The sequence below is a fragment of the Amphiprion ocellaris genome, chromosome 12 (genome assembly GCF_022539595.1).
Source record: "Amphiprion ocellaris isolate individual 3 ecotype Okinawa chromosome 12, ASM2253959v1, whole genome shotgun sequence".
Classification (NCBI taxonomy): domain Eukaryota; kingdom Metazoa; phylum Chordata; class Actinopteri; family Pomacentridae; genus Amphiprion; species Amphiprion ocellaris.
In genome coordinates this window covers 35,484,473-35,502,811 of record NC_072777.1, presented here as the reverse complement: position 1 = coordinate 35,502,811, position 18,339 = coordinate 35,484,473, and the positions used below count along the sequence as shown (strand labels likewise).

The window sequence follows — 18,339 nt, the reverse complement described above, 5'->3', positions numbered from 1 at the left end:
GCATCTCCTTTAAAAACAGCTGAGAAGCTCCAGTCAACTGAACGGGTAAAATTCAATGCTTTAAAGACCAAATCTAATCAGTCTGGTTTATTTCTGATGTGGCATAAAAACACCACAGTGTGTGTTACTGTAGACAACTGACATTCATGTTGTTTATCCGGTTTCGACTGATGGTCCTTCTGTAGTAGCTGAAGTCATTCTGGACGGCAGGAATCCTCATCTAACAAAAAAACAAACAAAAAACAAGTCAACTGTCAAATCTAGCACTAGATATTTACACACCACATATGAATAAATTAACCCTCGTGTCGTCCTGCGGGTCAAATTAACCCGTTTTAAAGTTTGAAAATGTGGGAAAAAATATTTTCACAGTGAAACTTCTGATGTCCACATTTTCAACATTTCTGGGGAATCTTTGAACATTTTTTGGTAGAAAAAAAGAAATATTAAAAATGTTTCTTAAGAACATTCACATAAAAATCAACCAAAATCCAGTGAATTTCACTGGATTTGAGTTGATTTTTATGTGAATGTTCTTAAAGAAAATATCAGAAGTTTTACTGATATATATGGAATCACTTTAGATATTTTTAGGATTTTTTGGAAGATTTTTACTCATTTTTTGAAAATATTTACAAGAATTTTCTTGCCAAATTTGGGGGATTTTTTTTTTTTTTTTTTTAAATAAAACTTCTAAGGGAAACTTTTAAGGAATTATTGAAATTGTCTTCCTGAAGGTTTTGCAAATTTTCAGAAATTTGGGGAATTTTTTTGCTGAATTTTTGGATTTTTTTCAGACAAGGAAACAATATTTTTTGGTGCCTGTAAATGAGGACAACAGGAGGGTTCGATCTGACTTTATATGGTGAATGAAACACTAAAACTGAGGCAGCATGTGTCTGACGGAGTTCAAGCTGAGTTTTTCCAGCAGACCTTCAGCTCATCGAAGCGCAGAGTGAAGTGGAGGATCTCAGCAAACTGTTTGGCCAATGCCTGCTCTCTCTCCAGGTGCTGGGTGGGCGTTAAGGGCGGACAGGTGAGGCATTCCAACAAACACTGCAGGGCCTCCTCTGTACACAAACACACACCAAACCCTGAAAAACTCCACGATTCATGAGTCCATGCAGCTCAGAAGTAAAGTTAGGAAATATTCCCGCCACCGGACATGCTGTTTGGCAGATTGACCACACCTAGCCTCAGAGAGAAGCTGTAGAACTTCTTTAGTTTGATGACCAACGGGCAGACGGAGTTCCAGGCTCGTTCCTGCAGCATGAAGTCATTGGGGTTCTGAATTGCCTGGAAAGAAAAAGAAAATCATATCAGAAAACCAGCAAATATATGTCAACTAGTCCCTCTTCGGTCATGGATTAAGCCCCTAAAAACTCATCTTTGTGTATCAGAGTTATGTATTCGGAGGTTATTAGGTTAACTTGAACCTTTGTGCATGTTCTAATCACAAGAATGGCCCCTGTAGAACCTTTTCCAAAGAAATGAAAACCCAGAACTGCCACATTCTGTATAATGCTTGCAGATGTTTCCAACAGAAAGCAAAGCAAAGTCAGGTGACAGATCACAAGGGAGAAACATAAAAGTGTAATCAAGACAACAAAAGTCAGACAAAAAAAGACAAAATACACCAAAAACAACACAAAATATTACAAAAACGAGATAAAGCTACCAAAAAATGGACAGACAAAACAAGAGAGACAATAAAAGACACAAAACAACAAAGATGAGACAAAAAACAACAAAGCGAAATACAAAATGACAAGATAAAAAAACACAAGCGAGACAAAAAGGAAACACAAAATGCCAAAAACATGAGACAAACGACAAAAGTCAAACAAAAACAAGACAAAGTATTACAAAAACAAAACACAAAGCAACAAAAAAATAGACACACGACACAAGCGAGACAAAAAAGACACAAAATGACAAAAACAAGATAAAAAACAGAAGTGAGACAAAAAGGAAACACAAAACGAAGAGAAAAAACAAAAACAAGAGATGAACGACAAAAAACAAAACAACAAAAACAAGACAAAATATTACAAAAATGAGACATAAAACAACAAAAGCGAGAAATAAAAGGACAAAAAATGAGCAAAAGCGACAGAAAAATGGACAAACGTCAAAAACAAGACCGAAAATTACACAAATGACACAAACAAGTAAAAAAAATGAAAAAAGTGAGACAAAAATGATACACAAAACAACAAAAAAGCAAAACACAAAATGACAAACATAAGACAAACACAAGCGAGACAAAAGTGAGAAACAAAACGACAAAAAATGAGACAAACGACATGAAACAAAACAAAAACAGCCAAAAAATTTGACAAAATGATTATAAAAAATGGACAAACGACAAAAACGAGACAAAAAATGACAAAAGTGACAAACAAAATGGCAAAAAATGGACAACCACAAGTGAGAAACAACACAAAACGACAAAAACGATACACAAAAGAAGAAATAAAGCAAACACAAAATGACAAAAATAAGACAAAAAACAAAAGCGAGACAAGAAGGAAACACAAAACAACAAAAACATGAGACACGACAAAAGCCAGACAAAAACATCAAAAACAAGACAAAATATTACAAAAACGAGACAAAGAGACAAAAAATGGACAGATGACACAAGTGAGACAAAAGGCGACAAATAAAGCAAAACACAAAATGACAAAAATAAGACAAAAACACAAGTGAGACAAAAAAGAAACACAAAACAACAAAAAAAATGCGACCAACGACAAAAGTCAGACAAAAAACAAGAAAAAAACCAAAAACAAGACAAAAATGACAAAAACGAGACACAAAGTAACAAAAACTAGACAAAAAACAAATAAGCGAAACAAAACGACCAAAAATAAGGCAAAAAAACATGAGACAAATGACAAAAGTCAGACAAAATAAGACAAAAAACATGACAAAATATTACAAAAATGAGACAGAAAACGACAAAAGAACAATCTAGTATTTTACTTTATGATCCAAACAACTTGTCATGGTCTAGAAATGATTTTAAATTTATAGTTTTACTAATTTACAATCTGCAGTTAATGTCTTCTCTAGAATTTTTACACTTTGAGGGCCGGATTGGACCCTCTGGAGGGCCGCTTTTGGCCCACGTGCCGCATGTTGGACCCCCCTGCTTTAAGTGGATGCTAAACAGATCCACAGATCTAGCTGTGTGCGGTGTCTCTGTGTGTCTTTGTGTGTCTTTGTGTGTTTTCTTACATCTCTGATCTCCTGGCCGGCTCCTTTGTACGCCTGCAGACCCGTCAGGATGCTCTCAGAGTCCTGCAGGACGGAGTTCACCTGGTTCCACACCTCACGCTCGCCTTCTGTCGGCTGAGCATCTGACGGCAGCAAACCCATGGACAGATGTTAGTGCACACACACACATTTGCATACAAACACACACACACCAGAGCTAGTCCAAAACAAACATTACAAAGATATTCATTCTTGCTTTTTCACATCAAGTCCCAATCTTCAAGTGACTGTAATCAGACTTCAGTGGAGCAGATTTAACTTTAACTTTCTTTTTTAGTACACAGTCACACATTTTATTCCTTTGGATGTGAAATGGCTTCAATTGACATTTTTAATAATCACAGCACTCACTGGGAGAACAGAGGAATGTGTGCTGAATGTTTTTGTTGCTATAAAGTACTTTTTTTTTTTTAGTTTATTTGGGTTTTAAAATCCATCTTTTATAATAATAAAGAAGAGCAAAACATTCAGCACACTGAGCTGTGAGGGGTCGAAGCTGAAAGCCAACAGAGAATCACCATGAGAGTCCTACAGTCAAACACCAACATCTGCTGCCTCCAGCATCCATTCTGATGCTTTTAATTTGAAATGCAAACATGGTAAATGTAGAATTGAACATTATTGTAGACAGAATGACTCATGATCACCTGTAGAATTTTAATTGTTTCTCATCAACTTGGATCTTTTATCGTCATTTTGGATCATTCTGGTCTAATTTTCTGTAATTATGGATCATTTTCAAGCCATTTAGGACAATTTTTGAGTCATTTTGGACATTTTTTTAAGTCATTTTGGACAATTTTCTTGTCATTTTTAACAAGTTTTATGTAATCTTGGATCTTTTCTCATCATTTTGGATCATTTCTGTGTCTTTGGGAGGATTTTAGAATAATTTAGGACAAATTTCATGTCATTCTGGACTCATTTTCTGTAATTATGGATCATTTTCAAGCCATTTTTGACCATTTGAGTTATTGTGGACAATTTTCTTCTCATTTTATGTTCAAGTTTTATGTATGCCAGATATATCCCATGGACTTCAAAAGTCCCTCAGTTATAGATTAACCAGATGCATTTACTGCATGCTGCCTTGAGCAAACAAGGAATACTTGTTAATAAAACATTAAAATATCTGACTTGGCAGAGCTGTTTTCACATTTGACTATACAGATACACATGGTGTAAATCAGATATTCTGCGGCTGTGAAACACTCTGTGGCATCCAAAGCATGCAGTAGGAAGCCGTTGGATGAACATTGAGCCTCAGCAGGTGCAAAAACGAACATGCGTTTTAAAACTGAAATGAACAGGATTCTACTGCAAACTACCTGCAGGCTCGCTGACTTTCTGCTTCCTGCATGTTTTTAGCCCAAATGCACAGAAATGTGTCTTTAATGTGTTTTAATTATCAGCAATGTTCTACAGAACCTACGTCTCTCTAAATAATCTAAAAATACCTCAGCTGGGTTGAGTGCAGTCGCTGGAAAACACTGTAATAACATCTGTTAGCTCTTTAACGCCACACATAATGGCTAGGTGTCTGCTTTAAACTTGGAGATTATGAACCCAGAGAAGCAGCAGCTCTAAATATAGAACCTCGCTGACATTAAAACTCTGTCTGGGGTCTGTTTTGAAGTTCAAAAACCTTCCACTCCCATCATTTCCTCTGTGCTGAATAAACAGAGCCTGAGGTCAGCTGCATTGTGAGAGCAGCTGAAACGCCGCTGTGGAGGCGGGTCGTGTTTTTATTCTGCAGGAGGTTTCAGAAAAAAGCTGAAGCAGATTTATCGGCTTTGTTGAGAGAAAATCTACTTGTGATGCATCTGTGAAATATGAGTGTTTTTATTTTAACCCTCCTGTTGTCTTCCTTTACAGGCACCAAAAAATATTGTTTCCTTATCTGAAAAAAAATCCAAAAATTCTGCAAAAACATTCCCCAAATTTCTGAAAATTTGCAAAACCTTCAGGAAGAAAATTCCAATAATTCCTTCAAAGTTTCCCTTAAAAGCTTTATTTAAAAAAAAAAAAAAAAAAATTTGGCAAGAAAATTCTTGTAAATATTTTCAAAAATGAGTAAAAATCTTCCAAAAAAAATCCTAAAAATATCTGAAGTGATTCCATATATATCAGTAAAACTTCTAAGATATTTTTTAAGAACATTCATATAAAAATCAACCAAAATCCAGCAAATTTTGCTGGATTTTGGTTTAACAGATTTTTAGTCCTGGTTGTGCTGTTTCTATGGAGGTGCAGGATTTTATTTTGCAGTAAAAATACGACAAACAAAAAAAAGCACAGAAGCTGCTCGTGGTTCAGAGGGTTAAATATAAACTATAGAACAAATGAAACCAAACATTATTTAATGCAGGGAGTGGATCAGTAGAGGGTTACTAAGCAGATTATTGATCATCGGTGAACAAACAGACGTTAGTGAAAGCAGACAGGAGGTCAGGGGTCAGATCCATTATTCAGCTGAAATCACATTTTAAAATCAATCATTAGAAACTCAGCAGCTGAAAGGGCTGACCCCGGATCAGTCAGAGCTACAGAGAGGTTAAAGGTTGGACGCTTTAGACCAGGGGTGTCCAACATGAGGCCCGTGGGCCAAAAGCAGCCCTCCAGAGGGTCCAATCCGGCCCTCAAAGTGTAAAAATTCCAGAGAAGACATTAACTGCAGATTGTAAATTAGTAAAACTATAAATTTAAAATCATTTCTAGACCATGACAAGTTGTTTGATCAGACAGCAAAATACTAGATTGCTCATTGTTCTTTTGTCGTGTTGTGTCTCATTTTTGTCATATTTTGTCTTGTTTTTGTCTGACTTTTGTCGTTTTGTTTCCTGTTTTTGTCGCTTTGTGTTTCCTTTTTGTCTCGCTTGTGTTTTTTGTCTTATTTTCGTCATTTTGTGTTTTGCTTTATTCGTTGTTTTTGTCATTTTATGTTTTTTTTATCTTGCTTGTGTTGCCATTTTGTTTCTCACTTTTGTCATTTTTTGTTTAGTTTGTGTCCACTTTTTGTCACTTTGTAACATTTGAGTAATTTTTTGTCTCCTTTTTGTTTTATCTTGTGTTGTTTGTCTAATTTTTTGTCGCTTTGTGTCTCATTTTTCTAATATTTTGTCTTGTTTTTTGTATTTTTTTGTCTGACTTTTGTCATTTTGATCATCAAGTAAAATACCAGATTGTTCAGTTCCGGTTGACTAAATGTTGTGTTCCTTTGTAGACACTCTGTGATCTGGAAGTTGTAATGTGGAAATGATAAACTGAGGCTGAATGTTGATGAAATTAAATTTATTTTCCTTCAGAAATTTCAGGTTGTTCATAATGTTTTGTAAAAAAAAATAATTCCTTAAATGTGATTTTTTTTTTCCTTTTTTTACACTAAAACAAAGGAACCATTGGGAGTTGTGGTTATTTCTAGGTTATTTTGCTGTGGTTTTACCAGTCCGGTCCACTGAAGATTAGACTGGACTGAATGTAGAACCTGAACTAAAACATGTTTGACACCTCTGGTTTAGGGACGAGGAGGGAAGGTCTAGCAGAAGAACAGGCAGAAGCTGTGCTCACTTTCAAAGTCAAGGAAAAAGTTTGGCCCCTGTTCAAGCTCTGTGCAAGTGAGCACTTTTAACAGATTCCCCATTTGGTTTCTGCAAGAGAGAAGATGAGAAAGAGAAAGGAAGAAGAGCAGTGTGATGTTAGGAAGTCATCAAAAACAGTTATTCAAACGGAGATGGGAGATCGGAGCGGACAGAGCAGAAGAAACGGGATGAGGAAGAAGAGAAAAGAGAATAGAGCTCCTTCACGGCTTCGTCATCGGGAGCAGAAACCCGCCGGCTACACCTCCTTCCCTCCCCACAACTCCTTCTCCATCCATCCAGGCTCTGCTCCAGCCACACTTACTTTCAAAGTCCAGGAAAAAGTGTGGATAGTTCTCTATTTCCCTTGTTAGGACTTTTAGCAGGTTACCCATTCCAGCAAACCTGATGAGAATACAGCAGTAAAAAACACAACAAGAACACTGAATATACACAACACAATGCATTTTAGGCAATTTAACGACAAAAATGAGAAACAAAATGACAAAAGTCAGACAAAAAAGACAAAAAACAGCCAAAACAAGACAAAATGTTACAAAAACAAGACACAAAATGATAAAAAATTTGACAAACGACACAAAACAAAACAGGACAAAAATTGAACAGCAAAATTACAAAGCAACAAAAAAAGATACAAAATGACACAAAAAAATGACAAAAATGCTAGACAAAACAACGAATAAAGAAAAATGACACAAATAAGACAAAAAAACACAAGCAAGAAAAAAAGGAAACACAAAATGACAAAGCCAGACAAAAAAAGGCAAAAAATACTATAAAAATGAGAAAACGACAAAAAATAAGACAAATGTGACGGTCAGAATAGAGCGGTAAAAAACACAAAAACACTGAATATACACAACACCATGCATTTTAACACAAAATACATTAAATTTAACTGTTGCTAATGGTTTAAAATAATGCTGAGTGACATTTATCACTCACTGGAGTCCTTTTATTTTTGATAAATCTTTTGATCATTTTCCTGATTAGTTGTTTGTTTTTGAAATGGCAGAAAATGCTTAAAAAAAAAAAAAAAAAAAAAAAAAAGTCAGTGTTTCCCAAAGCTCAAAAAGTGGTCCTCAAATGTTGTGTTTTGTCCAAAACCCCAAAGATATTCAGCTGACTCTCATAGAGGTGTAAATAAATGATAAAATATTCAAACTTAAGAAGCCGTAATCAGAGATTCTTGACTTTTTTCCCTTTAAAAATGACTCAAAACTACGACTCAAATTAGTTACTTTAATAGTTGACAACTACTCGTTATATTTGAAAGATTTTCATTTTCACCTTTATCTCAGACCAGTTTAATGTAGTTACTCTGCCTGTTGACGTCTATTAATGCATCAATTACAGAAGAAAATAGGACAAAAAGACTGATTTTTGGGGGAATTAAATGAATAAAGAAGTTGATTATAGTTGGTTCTGTCACTTGGATGTGAGCTTGAATACAAACGTCTGCATAAAGAGAATTCCAGAGAAGACATTAACTGCATTAGTAAAACTATAAATTTAAAATAATTTCTAGACCATGACAAGTTGTCTGATCATAAAGTGAAATACTAGATTGTTCTTTTGTCATTTTGTGTCTCATTTTTGTAATATTTTCTCTTGTTTTGGTTGCTTTTTGTCACAAAATGAGACAAAGGACACAAAACAAAAAAAAGGGACAAAAAAATTTGACGGCAAAGGTATAAAGCAACAAAAAAATTAGACAAATGACACAAGACAGGTTTACCTAAAAAAAAACACTCAAACAACTGCAGCTAATTCAAAACTCTGCTGCTCGAGTCCTCACTAAGACCAAGAAAGTAGATCACATCACTCCAGTTCTGAAGTCTTTACACTGGCTTCCTGTCACCCAGAGGGTAGATTTTAAAGTCCTGCTGCTGGTCTACAAAGCTTTAAATGGTTTAGGACCAAAATACATCAGAGACCTCCTGACTCAATATATACCAACCAGACCACTCAGGTCATCTGGATCAGGTCTTTTATTAGTTCCCAGAGTGAAAACCAAACATAGAGAAGCTGCATTCAGCTTCTATGCTCCGTATATTTGGAACAAACTCCCAGAAAACTGTAGATCAGCTGAAACTCTCAGCACATTTAAGTCCAGTCTGAAGACCTACCTGTTCTCAGCTGCTTTTGACTAAGTTCTTCTAACAGTTATTTTAAATCTTATTTTATGACAAACTCTGCAGTGTAACTTTTAAAATGTCCTTGCTTCCCAACTTCTGTTTTTGATTCTTTTACTCTTCTGCATCCTTAAATTTTAATGACCTTTTTAATGATTTTATAAATGTGTTTTCTTTCTTTTTATAATTGTGTTTTCATCTGCTGTTTTAATGTCCTTGTGAAGCACTTTGAATCGCCTCGTTGTTGAAATGTGCTATATAAATAAACTAACTTTAACTAACTTTAACTTTAAGACAAAAAATGACAAAAGCGACACACAAAACAACGAATAAAGCAAAACACAAAATGACAAAAATAAGACAAAAAACAGGAGCGAGACAAAAAGGAAACACAAAACGACAAAATTAAGAGCAAAAACAAACAAGCGAGACAAAAAGGAAATGAAAAAACATGAGACAAACGACAAAAGTCAAACAAAAAACAACAAGACAAAATATGACAAAAATGAGACACAAAACGACAAAAGAACAATGAACAATCTAGTATTTTAGTTTATGATCAAAACAACTTGTCACAGTCTAGAAATTATTTTAAATGTATAGTTTTACTAATTTACAATCTGCAGTTAATGTCTTCTCTGGAATTTTTACACTTTGAGGGCCGGATTGGACCCTCTGGAGGACCACTTTTGGCAGCGGACCGCATGGTGGACATCCCTGCTATAGAATATCTGAAAAAAAGTAAAATGACAAGTCAAATTTATCTTATTTTGACTTTCTAAGGAAATGATTTACCCTCAAAATACAAAATATTAAATTTACTGTGATGGAAGTTTCAGAAAGCACCAAATAATTCACAATCAAGATGCTGAAAACAAACATTTTTAGGTAGTTTTGTTTTAAAAACTGACGTAGGGCGCCCGTATAGCTCAATGCGTTAAGCAGGTGACCCATGTACAGGGGCTGGTCCCCAACGCAGCGGCCCCGGTTCGATTCCCGCCAGCACCCCTTTGCTGCATGTCCTCCCCTGACTTTTCTCCCGTTTCCTGTCTCTCTCTCAGTGCACCTTTCGAATAAAAGCCGAAAAGGCCAAAAAAAATAACTTTAAAAAAAAAAAAAAAAACTTACGTAAACATCAATTTTTTTTTTCTGTTTACTCTCCGATAGTCTTGAAATCAGTGATATCTTTTGAAATAATCTCACTTCATCTCATGGAAATAAAACTTTATGTTTATCTGCTGTAAACCAGTGAAGATAACTTCTTTATCTTCTGCAGCTGTGACTACGTACGTTTTCCTGGTCAGTAAAGAGGCTGAGAGAGAAAAAGGCAGAAGGCAGCGAGTAATTTCCAGAGAATAGTGGAGGGAGGTCACCAGCTCTGTAATGACAGCACGACTTAGACTTACAGGAGCACAATATGTGGCCTATACGGTAAAAAAAGGAACGTCACAGTAGACCATGTGGATGGAAGAGGGAATAACATAAACTGGATGAAGTCTAAGAAAGTCACATTAATTTCAGGTCGAAAAAATCTGTGATATCTGTAGAAAAAGAAAAGAAAAGCAAAGGAAATGAAGCCTTTTTAGGACACATAGCTGCAGATTCATGGTGTACAAAAGAAGCTAAGAGAGCATATCATTTTTTCTCACAGAGATCCAACTGGACTTAAGTCGTAGTGAAGAAGTGACAACAAAAGAGACACTGTGCTGCAAAGTGCACATGATAATCACACTGTATTTCTCTCACAGCCTCCAGCTAGTCGTTTTGCTATCCCAGTATTCATTTCTCATCCTGCACGCGTCACAAAGTCAGATTTAACAACAGACTGGATGATAGCAGCTGCTCCTGCTCCGATTCTACGATCTAATTTGTAATAAAAACTGCTGTACCAGAAGGGGGCAGCGCTGGTTTACTTTTACATTCACTAACAGACTGTAATGGTGTCCTGTTGGAACAGTGCTGCTGCAGGAGTCTGATTTAGTTTGTAGGTAAACCATAACCTGCAGCTAAAAGTTTCTCAACAGCCTCACTGATACCTGACGACCATTAAAACCACAAACAACAACCCAAGGACCTGTCATCAGTCTCTAAATGGAATGTTCTTCCTCTACAAGGACCTTGTGACGATATAAAATCCAGAAAAACTAGTGCAGTTCTTAATTTAATGTGCATTTTTATACAAGACATCTGCATTCATTTAAGCCTGGAAAACCCACTGCTGCAGAAATGCATCAGTTTTATTCTTTATTATTTAAATATACATGTTATTATTGCTCATTTTTTCTAATTTTTTTCTATAGGAGCAAAAAAAATGAGCAAAAAACTATATAAAAAACTATATATATTATTTGCAGTTTTTTTTGGCTTTTTTTAATATTTGGGTTTTTTATATATATATATATATTATATATATATATATATATATATATATATATATATATATATATACACATTTAAATATTTAGAATATTTAAAAAATCCATATATTATTTTTGCAAATTATCTTCTATATTTGATTTATACATGTATATTTAATAAATATTTTTTATTTTTATTTATATATATATATATATATATATATATATATATATATATATATATATATATATATATATATATAAAGCAATGAACCCAAATATAGACAAAAAATATGCAAAAAACATTATTAAAAAATATATTTTATTTTTGCTAATTTTTTCTATATTTGGGTCTTACAGAGTGAAGTGTGTGTCAAAAAACCTAAAAAATACACCTAACCTACACTGACACCTGTTTGATATCATTAATTTCCAATCTTCTACACAAGAATCCCTCCTAACGGCATCCAGAGAGTTGATTTATGGCTTTAACTGCTCGGTTTGTGTGCATATTAGCATTGTTAGCAAGTCCAAAAGTTTGTGAGGAATGTCTGCAACTAAGGAGACGTTCCTGAAAATGTAGCTGCATTCTGATATGTAAAAGGTCCTGTTCATGAACAAAGAAACACAACAGAACATCTGTCACATCTGTCTCCAGGTCTGAGATGGAACAAGGAAGTTTGAAGTCTCCTCTAACAAAATAACCAATGCAACAAATCAAAGTAAAACAGATTAATCCTGGAAGCCTGTCAGTGTAGCACTTGTAGCATCAATGATGGTCTGACCAATGAGATTTTGGTGGGATGAGAGCAGAAAGACCAACTACTCAACCTGGACTCTACAGCCAGACTTTCTGATGTTTCAGTTCAATAGAGATAAACATGGCTTTTGTTATACCTGTACATTATCTATTATATATTATGCACTGAGATGTTCCCACTAGAAGTGACAAAATCATCTGGAGTGTTTATGTTATAACAGCAACCAACCCTGTAGACTATATGTCAGACTTGCTGAAATAAATAAATGGGTGACCAAGAGGAGAAGTGACTGTGGATCTTTATATATGCACAGTTTTACTCATAATTTTCACAAAAGCCGCTGACGGGTTGCATTCGCTCAGACTAAAATAATTCTCTCTTGGTGTTTTCCTTCCATTCCTCTGAGTATACTTTCAGTTTGTGCGCAGTTGGAGGCTGCCTGTTGTTTCATTTCCACCTTTTGATTGCTTAAGAAACAAGAAATAGAAGAGAAAGCTGCCTGAGCTGGTTTGTTTACCTCGACGAGGGAATAAAACCTGAACTTGTCTGTCACTGGATAAAGTTGGAAACAGGAATTTGCATGCAGATTGGTATGTCCACCTTACTTAGAATACTGGTCATATTAATCAGATTTCTGCACAGTTGAGTTGTAATATCTGTGCTGACCAGCTGTTGTCTGGAAGGTTGCGTTGCATTCAGCAGTTCAGCATCTTGTCAGCAGTGATCCTAAGAAAAGGTGCATTATTTTCCTCCCTGCTGGCATCGAGTGGTCCGGCCTGTTTTACTTACAATGTCAGGTCGTTACAATATTCTGTTATCTTCTAGTAAAATGATTCATACATGCATGAAAGTCGGTGGTATTCATGACTTTTATGAAGAACTGATCGATACCGTGATGCACGGAATGGCTTTGTTTGCAACTTCACCGGAGTTCCGACCTACATCAACATAGGAACGAAACTCTGACGTATGTTGAGGACCTTCTGCATAGAATAACAGAGAAAATTATTTAATATGTTGCAAATATTAGCTTTTTATGGCTATTCGGAACATTTAGGCTAATGAGGCAAGCAGATAGAGTCTACTTTAGTCAATTTAGAGACAACATGCAGATTTATCTTCATTAATGGCAGGCTGTGTTTGAAGGGCGTGTCTTGGTAATATTTGCTGCAGGTTCACAGTTCATCAGGTGCATCTTTCCATTACCAATGCAAACAGCTCTGCTTTAGAGGATGTGGTGTCACATTTTCTCAAACTCTCGTCCTACTCACAGGTTTCGTCATCATATGCAGTGGGAAAAAGATTCTCATGGTGTCCTCTGAATGCCTGAAGTCTACGTCACGAGACTCTGAGAATCAAATTTATCACTTTCAACTGCAGCAGTGAGTCAGCAAAAGGGAAACAACCTAATTTGGTGCTTATGTAGTGCAATCCTGTGTAATTCAGTGGAAGTCTTTCAATAGTTTGGACGGTACAATCAACCAATCTGTGACGAGATAAACGCATGTGGAACGCCTATCTACTGAGCTCAACAGAACCTTTAAACGCTTTCTGTTCTGAGACATTCCCCTCTTTACTCTTCAGCCTGAATACCAGACAGGGAAGGAAAAAATACTCAGGGAATTTTCTCGTCTGCTCAGTTCCTCTTTCACAGGCATATATCTATACAGTCTGGACCGAAAGTGTGGAAACTTTGACTTTCCTCTTTCCCCTAGTGTTTACCATCAGCACACGTTGGTTAAACTAAAGGGGAATATAATTTATAGCTTTACAGTACGCCGTATCAAAGGATATTCCAGTGAAGAACGTGCTGTGGGTGGAGCTACAAACGAAGAAGTAAACGTATGGGACAAAAGGGTATTTCCATTTATAAGAAATGTATATTACAAAAGCAGAAAAGAAAATACTAAAGAAGCTGAAGTCATTGAGGAGAAACCCCTGTGAACAAAAATTCCGATAACTACTTTTTTTTGAACCATGAACGTACCTTTACGTTACATTTCTGTGGCCCCATAAGTTGTTTTCCAGTGACATAATGCGACTGAAACTCCCCACGTAGCTCACCATCTACCTTCAACCTCCGCTGAAACATTCCGACTGCTTTATAATTAAAGCTAATTCTATGCACTTAAAGCACCAAAACGAGCTCTCGACTCACACTGCTGCCTCCTCTCCTGTCTGGGAGTCTCCAACTACTGCTGATCAGCTAATGGTGGCTGTAGTTTGCCATACTGTATTCCAACATAATGTAAGATCTGCCTTTAATTTGGACTATCAGGTTGTTTGTGGTTTCAACGCTTAACTCACACAAACGATCAAATGCAGAGAAACTAGATTTATTTCAACCACTTCTCATTAAGTGGTACGATTAAAGCTGCGCTGTAGACTTTTGTAACTGCTAGAAATTCTCAGTTAAAAGAAATGAAGTTGTGTTCACACAAACCTGGGAATTACTTGACACGTTTTTTATTTATTTGACATGTTTTAGGTCCCTGAAAACCGACTCTTTGGGAGCTACATTTAAAATAAGGAGATAAATAAGGAAAATAAGAAGCTCCATTTGCAGCAACAAAAATAAAAATAAGTTTTTGGTTTGTAACAGGAGATTGTGCGAAGTTATCTCGCTTTCACTTTCTTTCATTTTCTGGAGAACAAATGAGGAAAAACTCCAGTATGTGAGGACTGGAAATAAGTTAGTAAATCACCTTTTAACCCTCCTGTTACCTTCATTTACGGGTACCAAAAAATTTTGTTCCCTTGTCTGAAAAAAAAATCCAAAAATTCAGCAAAAAAAATTCCCCAAATTTCTGAAAATTTGCAAAACCTTCAGGAAGAAAATTCAAATAATTACTTAAAAGTTTCCCTTAAAAGTTTTATTTGAAAAAAAATGGCAAGAAATTTCTTATATATAAATATTTTTAAAAATTAGTAAAAACTTTGCAAAAAAATCCTAAAAATATCTAAAGTGATTCCATATATATCCGTAAAACTTCTAATATTTTCTTTCAGAACATTCACAAAAAAATAAATAAAAATCAAGCGAAATCCAGTGAATTTCGCTGGATTTTAGTAAGGTATTTTGTAAGTGAAGTGAATATCTTTTGATAATCTGACAAGAGATAGAAAGTTTGGGAACCCAGATCCCATGAAAACCCTCTTTAACAGCCTAGAGGACAAACAATTTGACGGCTTTCAAAGGGAAAAGTTTGGGGCTTAGTACAACAAGTGCAGCCTAATCCCAGCTCTAATCATCCAGATCTCAGTATTGTTGCTGGGCGGATGCACCTCAGTGGCAGCTCAGAGTTTGGATTTGCTCAAACGTGACTGTACAAGCCTGAAAAATGTTCTCCTGCTGTGTGTGATGTACCTTCTCTGGTGGAGGCCCTCGGGTTGCTGCTTATATCATCCGCTTTCTTTATGTCTCTGAAACAAGGGAACAGAAGGAAGGTGTGTTAAAATCCATACAGACTGAACAGAAAAGAAAAACACAGGAGAGAATAACGATTTGCGTGTCTGTCCTCACATACGTGTCGCACATCTGCTTGTTAGGAGATCAACTTTCAACATCCAAGCATTCAACAAACAAATACGACACAAAACACTCCACTGAATTATTCAGCACTGAAATCCACACTGTCGTCTGTCATATCAGGAAAAAGCTGATTAAGCCTCTGTCTGCTGCATGTTTACTGGAGTATTAAGTATCTGCTGATGGTCACTGGGATATGAGAATGAGAGCAGGAAATAAATTAAAAAATAGACGGCACTGTTGGAAATTAGGGTAGTGAATACACAATGTGGCATATATTATCCAGCTGAAGGAAAAAAATGGTCAGTACATAATTGGAAAAAAAGAGAATTGTCCAAAATGACTTGAAAATGATCCATAATTACAGAAGATTCGTCCAGAATGACAAAAAATTAGTCCTAAATGACTCAGAAATTATCCCAAAGACACAAAAATGATCCAAAATGACGAGAAAAGATCCAAGCTGACATAAAACTTGTTAAAAACGACAAGAAAATTGTCTGGGTCAATCTATAACTGAGGGCCTTTTGAAGTCCATGGGATATATCTGCATACATTTTTATTAAATGTAATAAAACTGATGTTTTTTACGTTCATTATGATCACGTCTTTACAAATTCCATAATTATTTATTATGGAAACAATCACTTATTAATAAAAAATGACTGGATATCACTAAAATGTCAACTAAATAACCGTCTGAATTTAATACCAACCACCTTCTAATGAGCTAAACAATTTCAATTTTACTCAGTTTTATATATAATATTTAGAAGAATCTTTGTCTAAAATGCCATGTGATGTTTGGTTTTAGGCCTGGAAACAGCAAAAACGTCAACTATGATACAAAAACTCCTACAGTTATATATTGATCCAGAAGCAAACAGGAGGGTCTGATGCTCAACAATCTTTTAAACGGTGAAGTGAGAAAATATTTTACAGAATTCTAAATATTCTACTTTGTTGTGAATTTGGGCTTTCTGTTTTTCTAATGGCCGCAATCCATTGGTTTCTCCAATCCATCTGCCTCTAACTGTTAACAATAGATAATCGTTCTAAGTAGTTTGATCAGTGGTCTCTTTAAAAGGAACAGACGCAAAATGCACAAAACTATTTCAGGATGTGCAGCTAAAATGTCTTCAACAGGGAGATCAGACAGACAATAGATTCACACGTGTCAGATGTGTTCCAAGAAAATTCCAAAACAAACACAAACCACATCAGACATTTGAAGGTAAGTTATGTAGAGAAAGCCGTCAGTGGTTTTGTGCTCTTGCGAAGATCTGATAAAAAACTAACTTGACTATCATTCATGCAGCCCTACGTTTAAGCAAACATTTTATGCCTGCAGTTTTCTTTCTTGTGTAACAAAGGATTCCTGTTTTCATACCGTTGGGTTGAAATGGTTAACCGTTTAAAAAAGGACATTTTCTGACACTTTTTAAGGGCAAAATGTAGAAATATTGAAAAAAAAAATCTGTATTTGCAGCCCTATCGCCTCAGTCTGAAGATGTTTAGAGATAGAGATAATGTGTGCAGATTGAACAAGTGTACATTTATCACAGCAATGTTTATGTGTGGGAGGATTTCCATAACAAGATGTACGAATAACGTTCAGCACTTTGCTGTCATGTTAACGTGGTCAAGTTTATTCTGCACGTTTGTTAGCGCATGTCAGGGCTGTCGCTTTCTCACAGGCTGGAGTTTATCAGCAGACTGACACTGGATTTATCATCGGTATGGTAACTACAAGCACTTCCACACATTGCTTCTGTGTTCCAATCAGCATGGCTTTGCTTGCAGGTGTTCTCTGTTAGCTCCGTTTACTGAGGGGTCAATAAGGTGTGCAATGGGTTAAACCTGGGATGTCAAACTCATTCTAGTCCAGGTTCCACATTCAGTCCGGTCTGATCTCCAGTGACCAGTAAAACCACAGCATAATAACCTATAAATAACCACAACTCCTAATGGTTCCTTTGGTTTAGTGCAAAAAAGTTCACATTTAAGGAATTATCTTTTTACAAAACATTATAAACAACCTGAAATTTCTTCAGAAAAATAAGTTCAAGTTCAACAACATTCAGCCTCAGTTTATAATTTCCACATTACAACTTCCAGATCACAGAGTGTCTACAAAGGAACACAACATTTAGTCATCTGGAACTGAATGATATAGTATTTTACTTTTAAAAAAGACAAAAAACAACAAAAACATGACAAAATATTACAAAAAGAGACGCAAAACAAAAGCAAAAAAAAAAGACAAAAAAGAGACAAAAAAAGACAAAAAAGTTCTAAAGCGACAAAAAAAATGGACAAAGAACACAAGTGAGACAAAAAACACAAAACAACACAAATGATATACAAAACAACAAATCAAGCAAAATGACAAAAATAAGACAAAAAACACAACCGAGGCAAAAAGGAAATCTAAAATGACAAAAACATGACACAAACGACAGAAGTCAGATAAAAACCAACAAAAAACCGAAACAAAATATTACAAAAATTAGACACAAAAACGACAAAAGAACAATGAAGAATCTAGTATTTTATTTTCTGATCAAAACAACTTGTCATGGTCTAGAAATGATTTTAAATTTATAGATTTACTAATTTCCAATCTGCAGTTAATGTCTTCTCTGGATTTTTACACTTTGAGGGCCGGATTGGACCCTC

General features: G+C 35.5%; 1 protein-coding gene across 2 annotated transcripts in view; it reads right to left on the bottom strand.

The window, feature by feature from the left end:
• fam49a (family with sequence similarity 49 member A) overlaps positions 1 to 18,339 on the bottom strand; it is a 62,448-nt gene that overhangs the window by 8,612 nt on the left and 35,497 nt on the right. The window contains exons 2-7 of one of the 2 annotated variants that reach the window (XM_023292822.3): positions 15,499 to 15,554; positions 7,183 to 7,262; positions 3,244 to 3,365; positions 1,191 to 1,296; positions 934 to 1,070; positions 143 to 220 (exon numbers count right to left, since the gene is read on the bottom strand). In XM_023292822.3, coding sequence (XP_023148590.1) covers positions 143 to 220; positions 934 to 1,070; positions 1,191 to 1,296; positions 3,244 to 3,365; positions 7,183 to 7,252 — 513 coding nt within the window. In that variant the 5' untranslated portion in view covers positions 7,253 to 7,262; positions 15,499 to 15,554. Of the gene's footprint in view, positions 1 to 142; positions 221 to 933; positions 1,071 to 1,190; positions 1,297 to 3,243; positions 3,366 to 6,849; positions 6,930 to 7,182; positions 7,263 to 15,498; positions 15,555 to 18,339 lie in introns of both variants that reach the window. The other variant, XM_023292821.3, reaches the window with a different exon arrangement.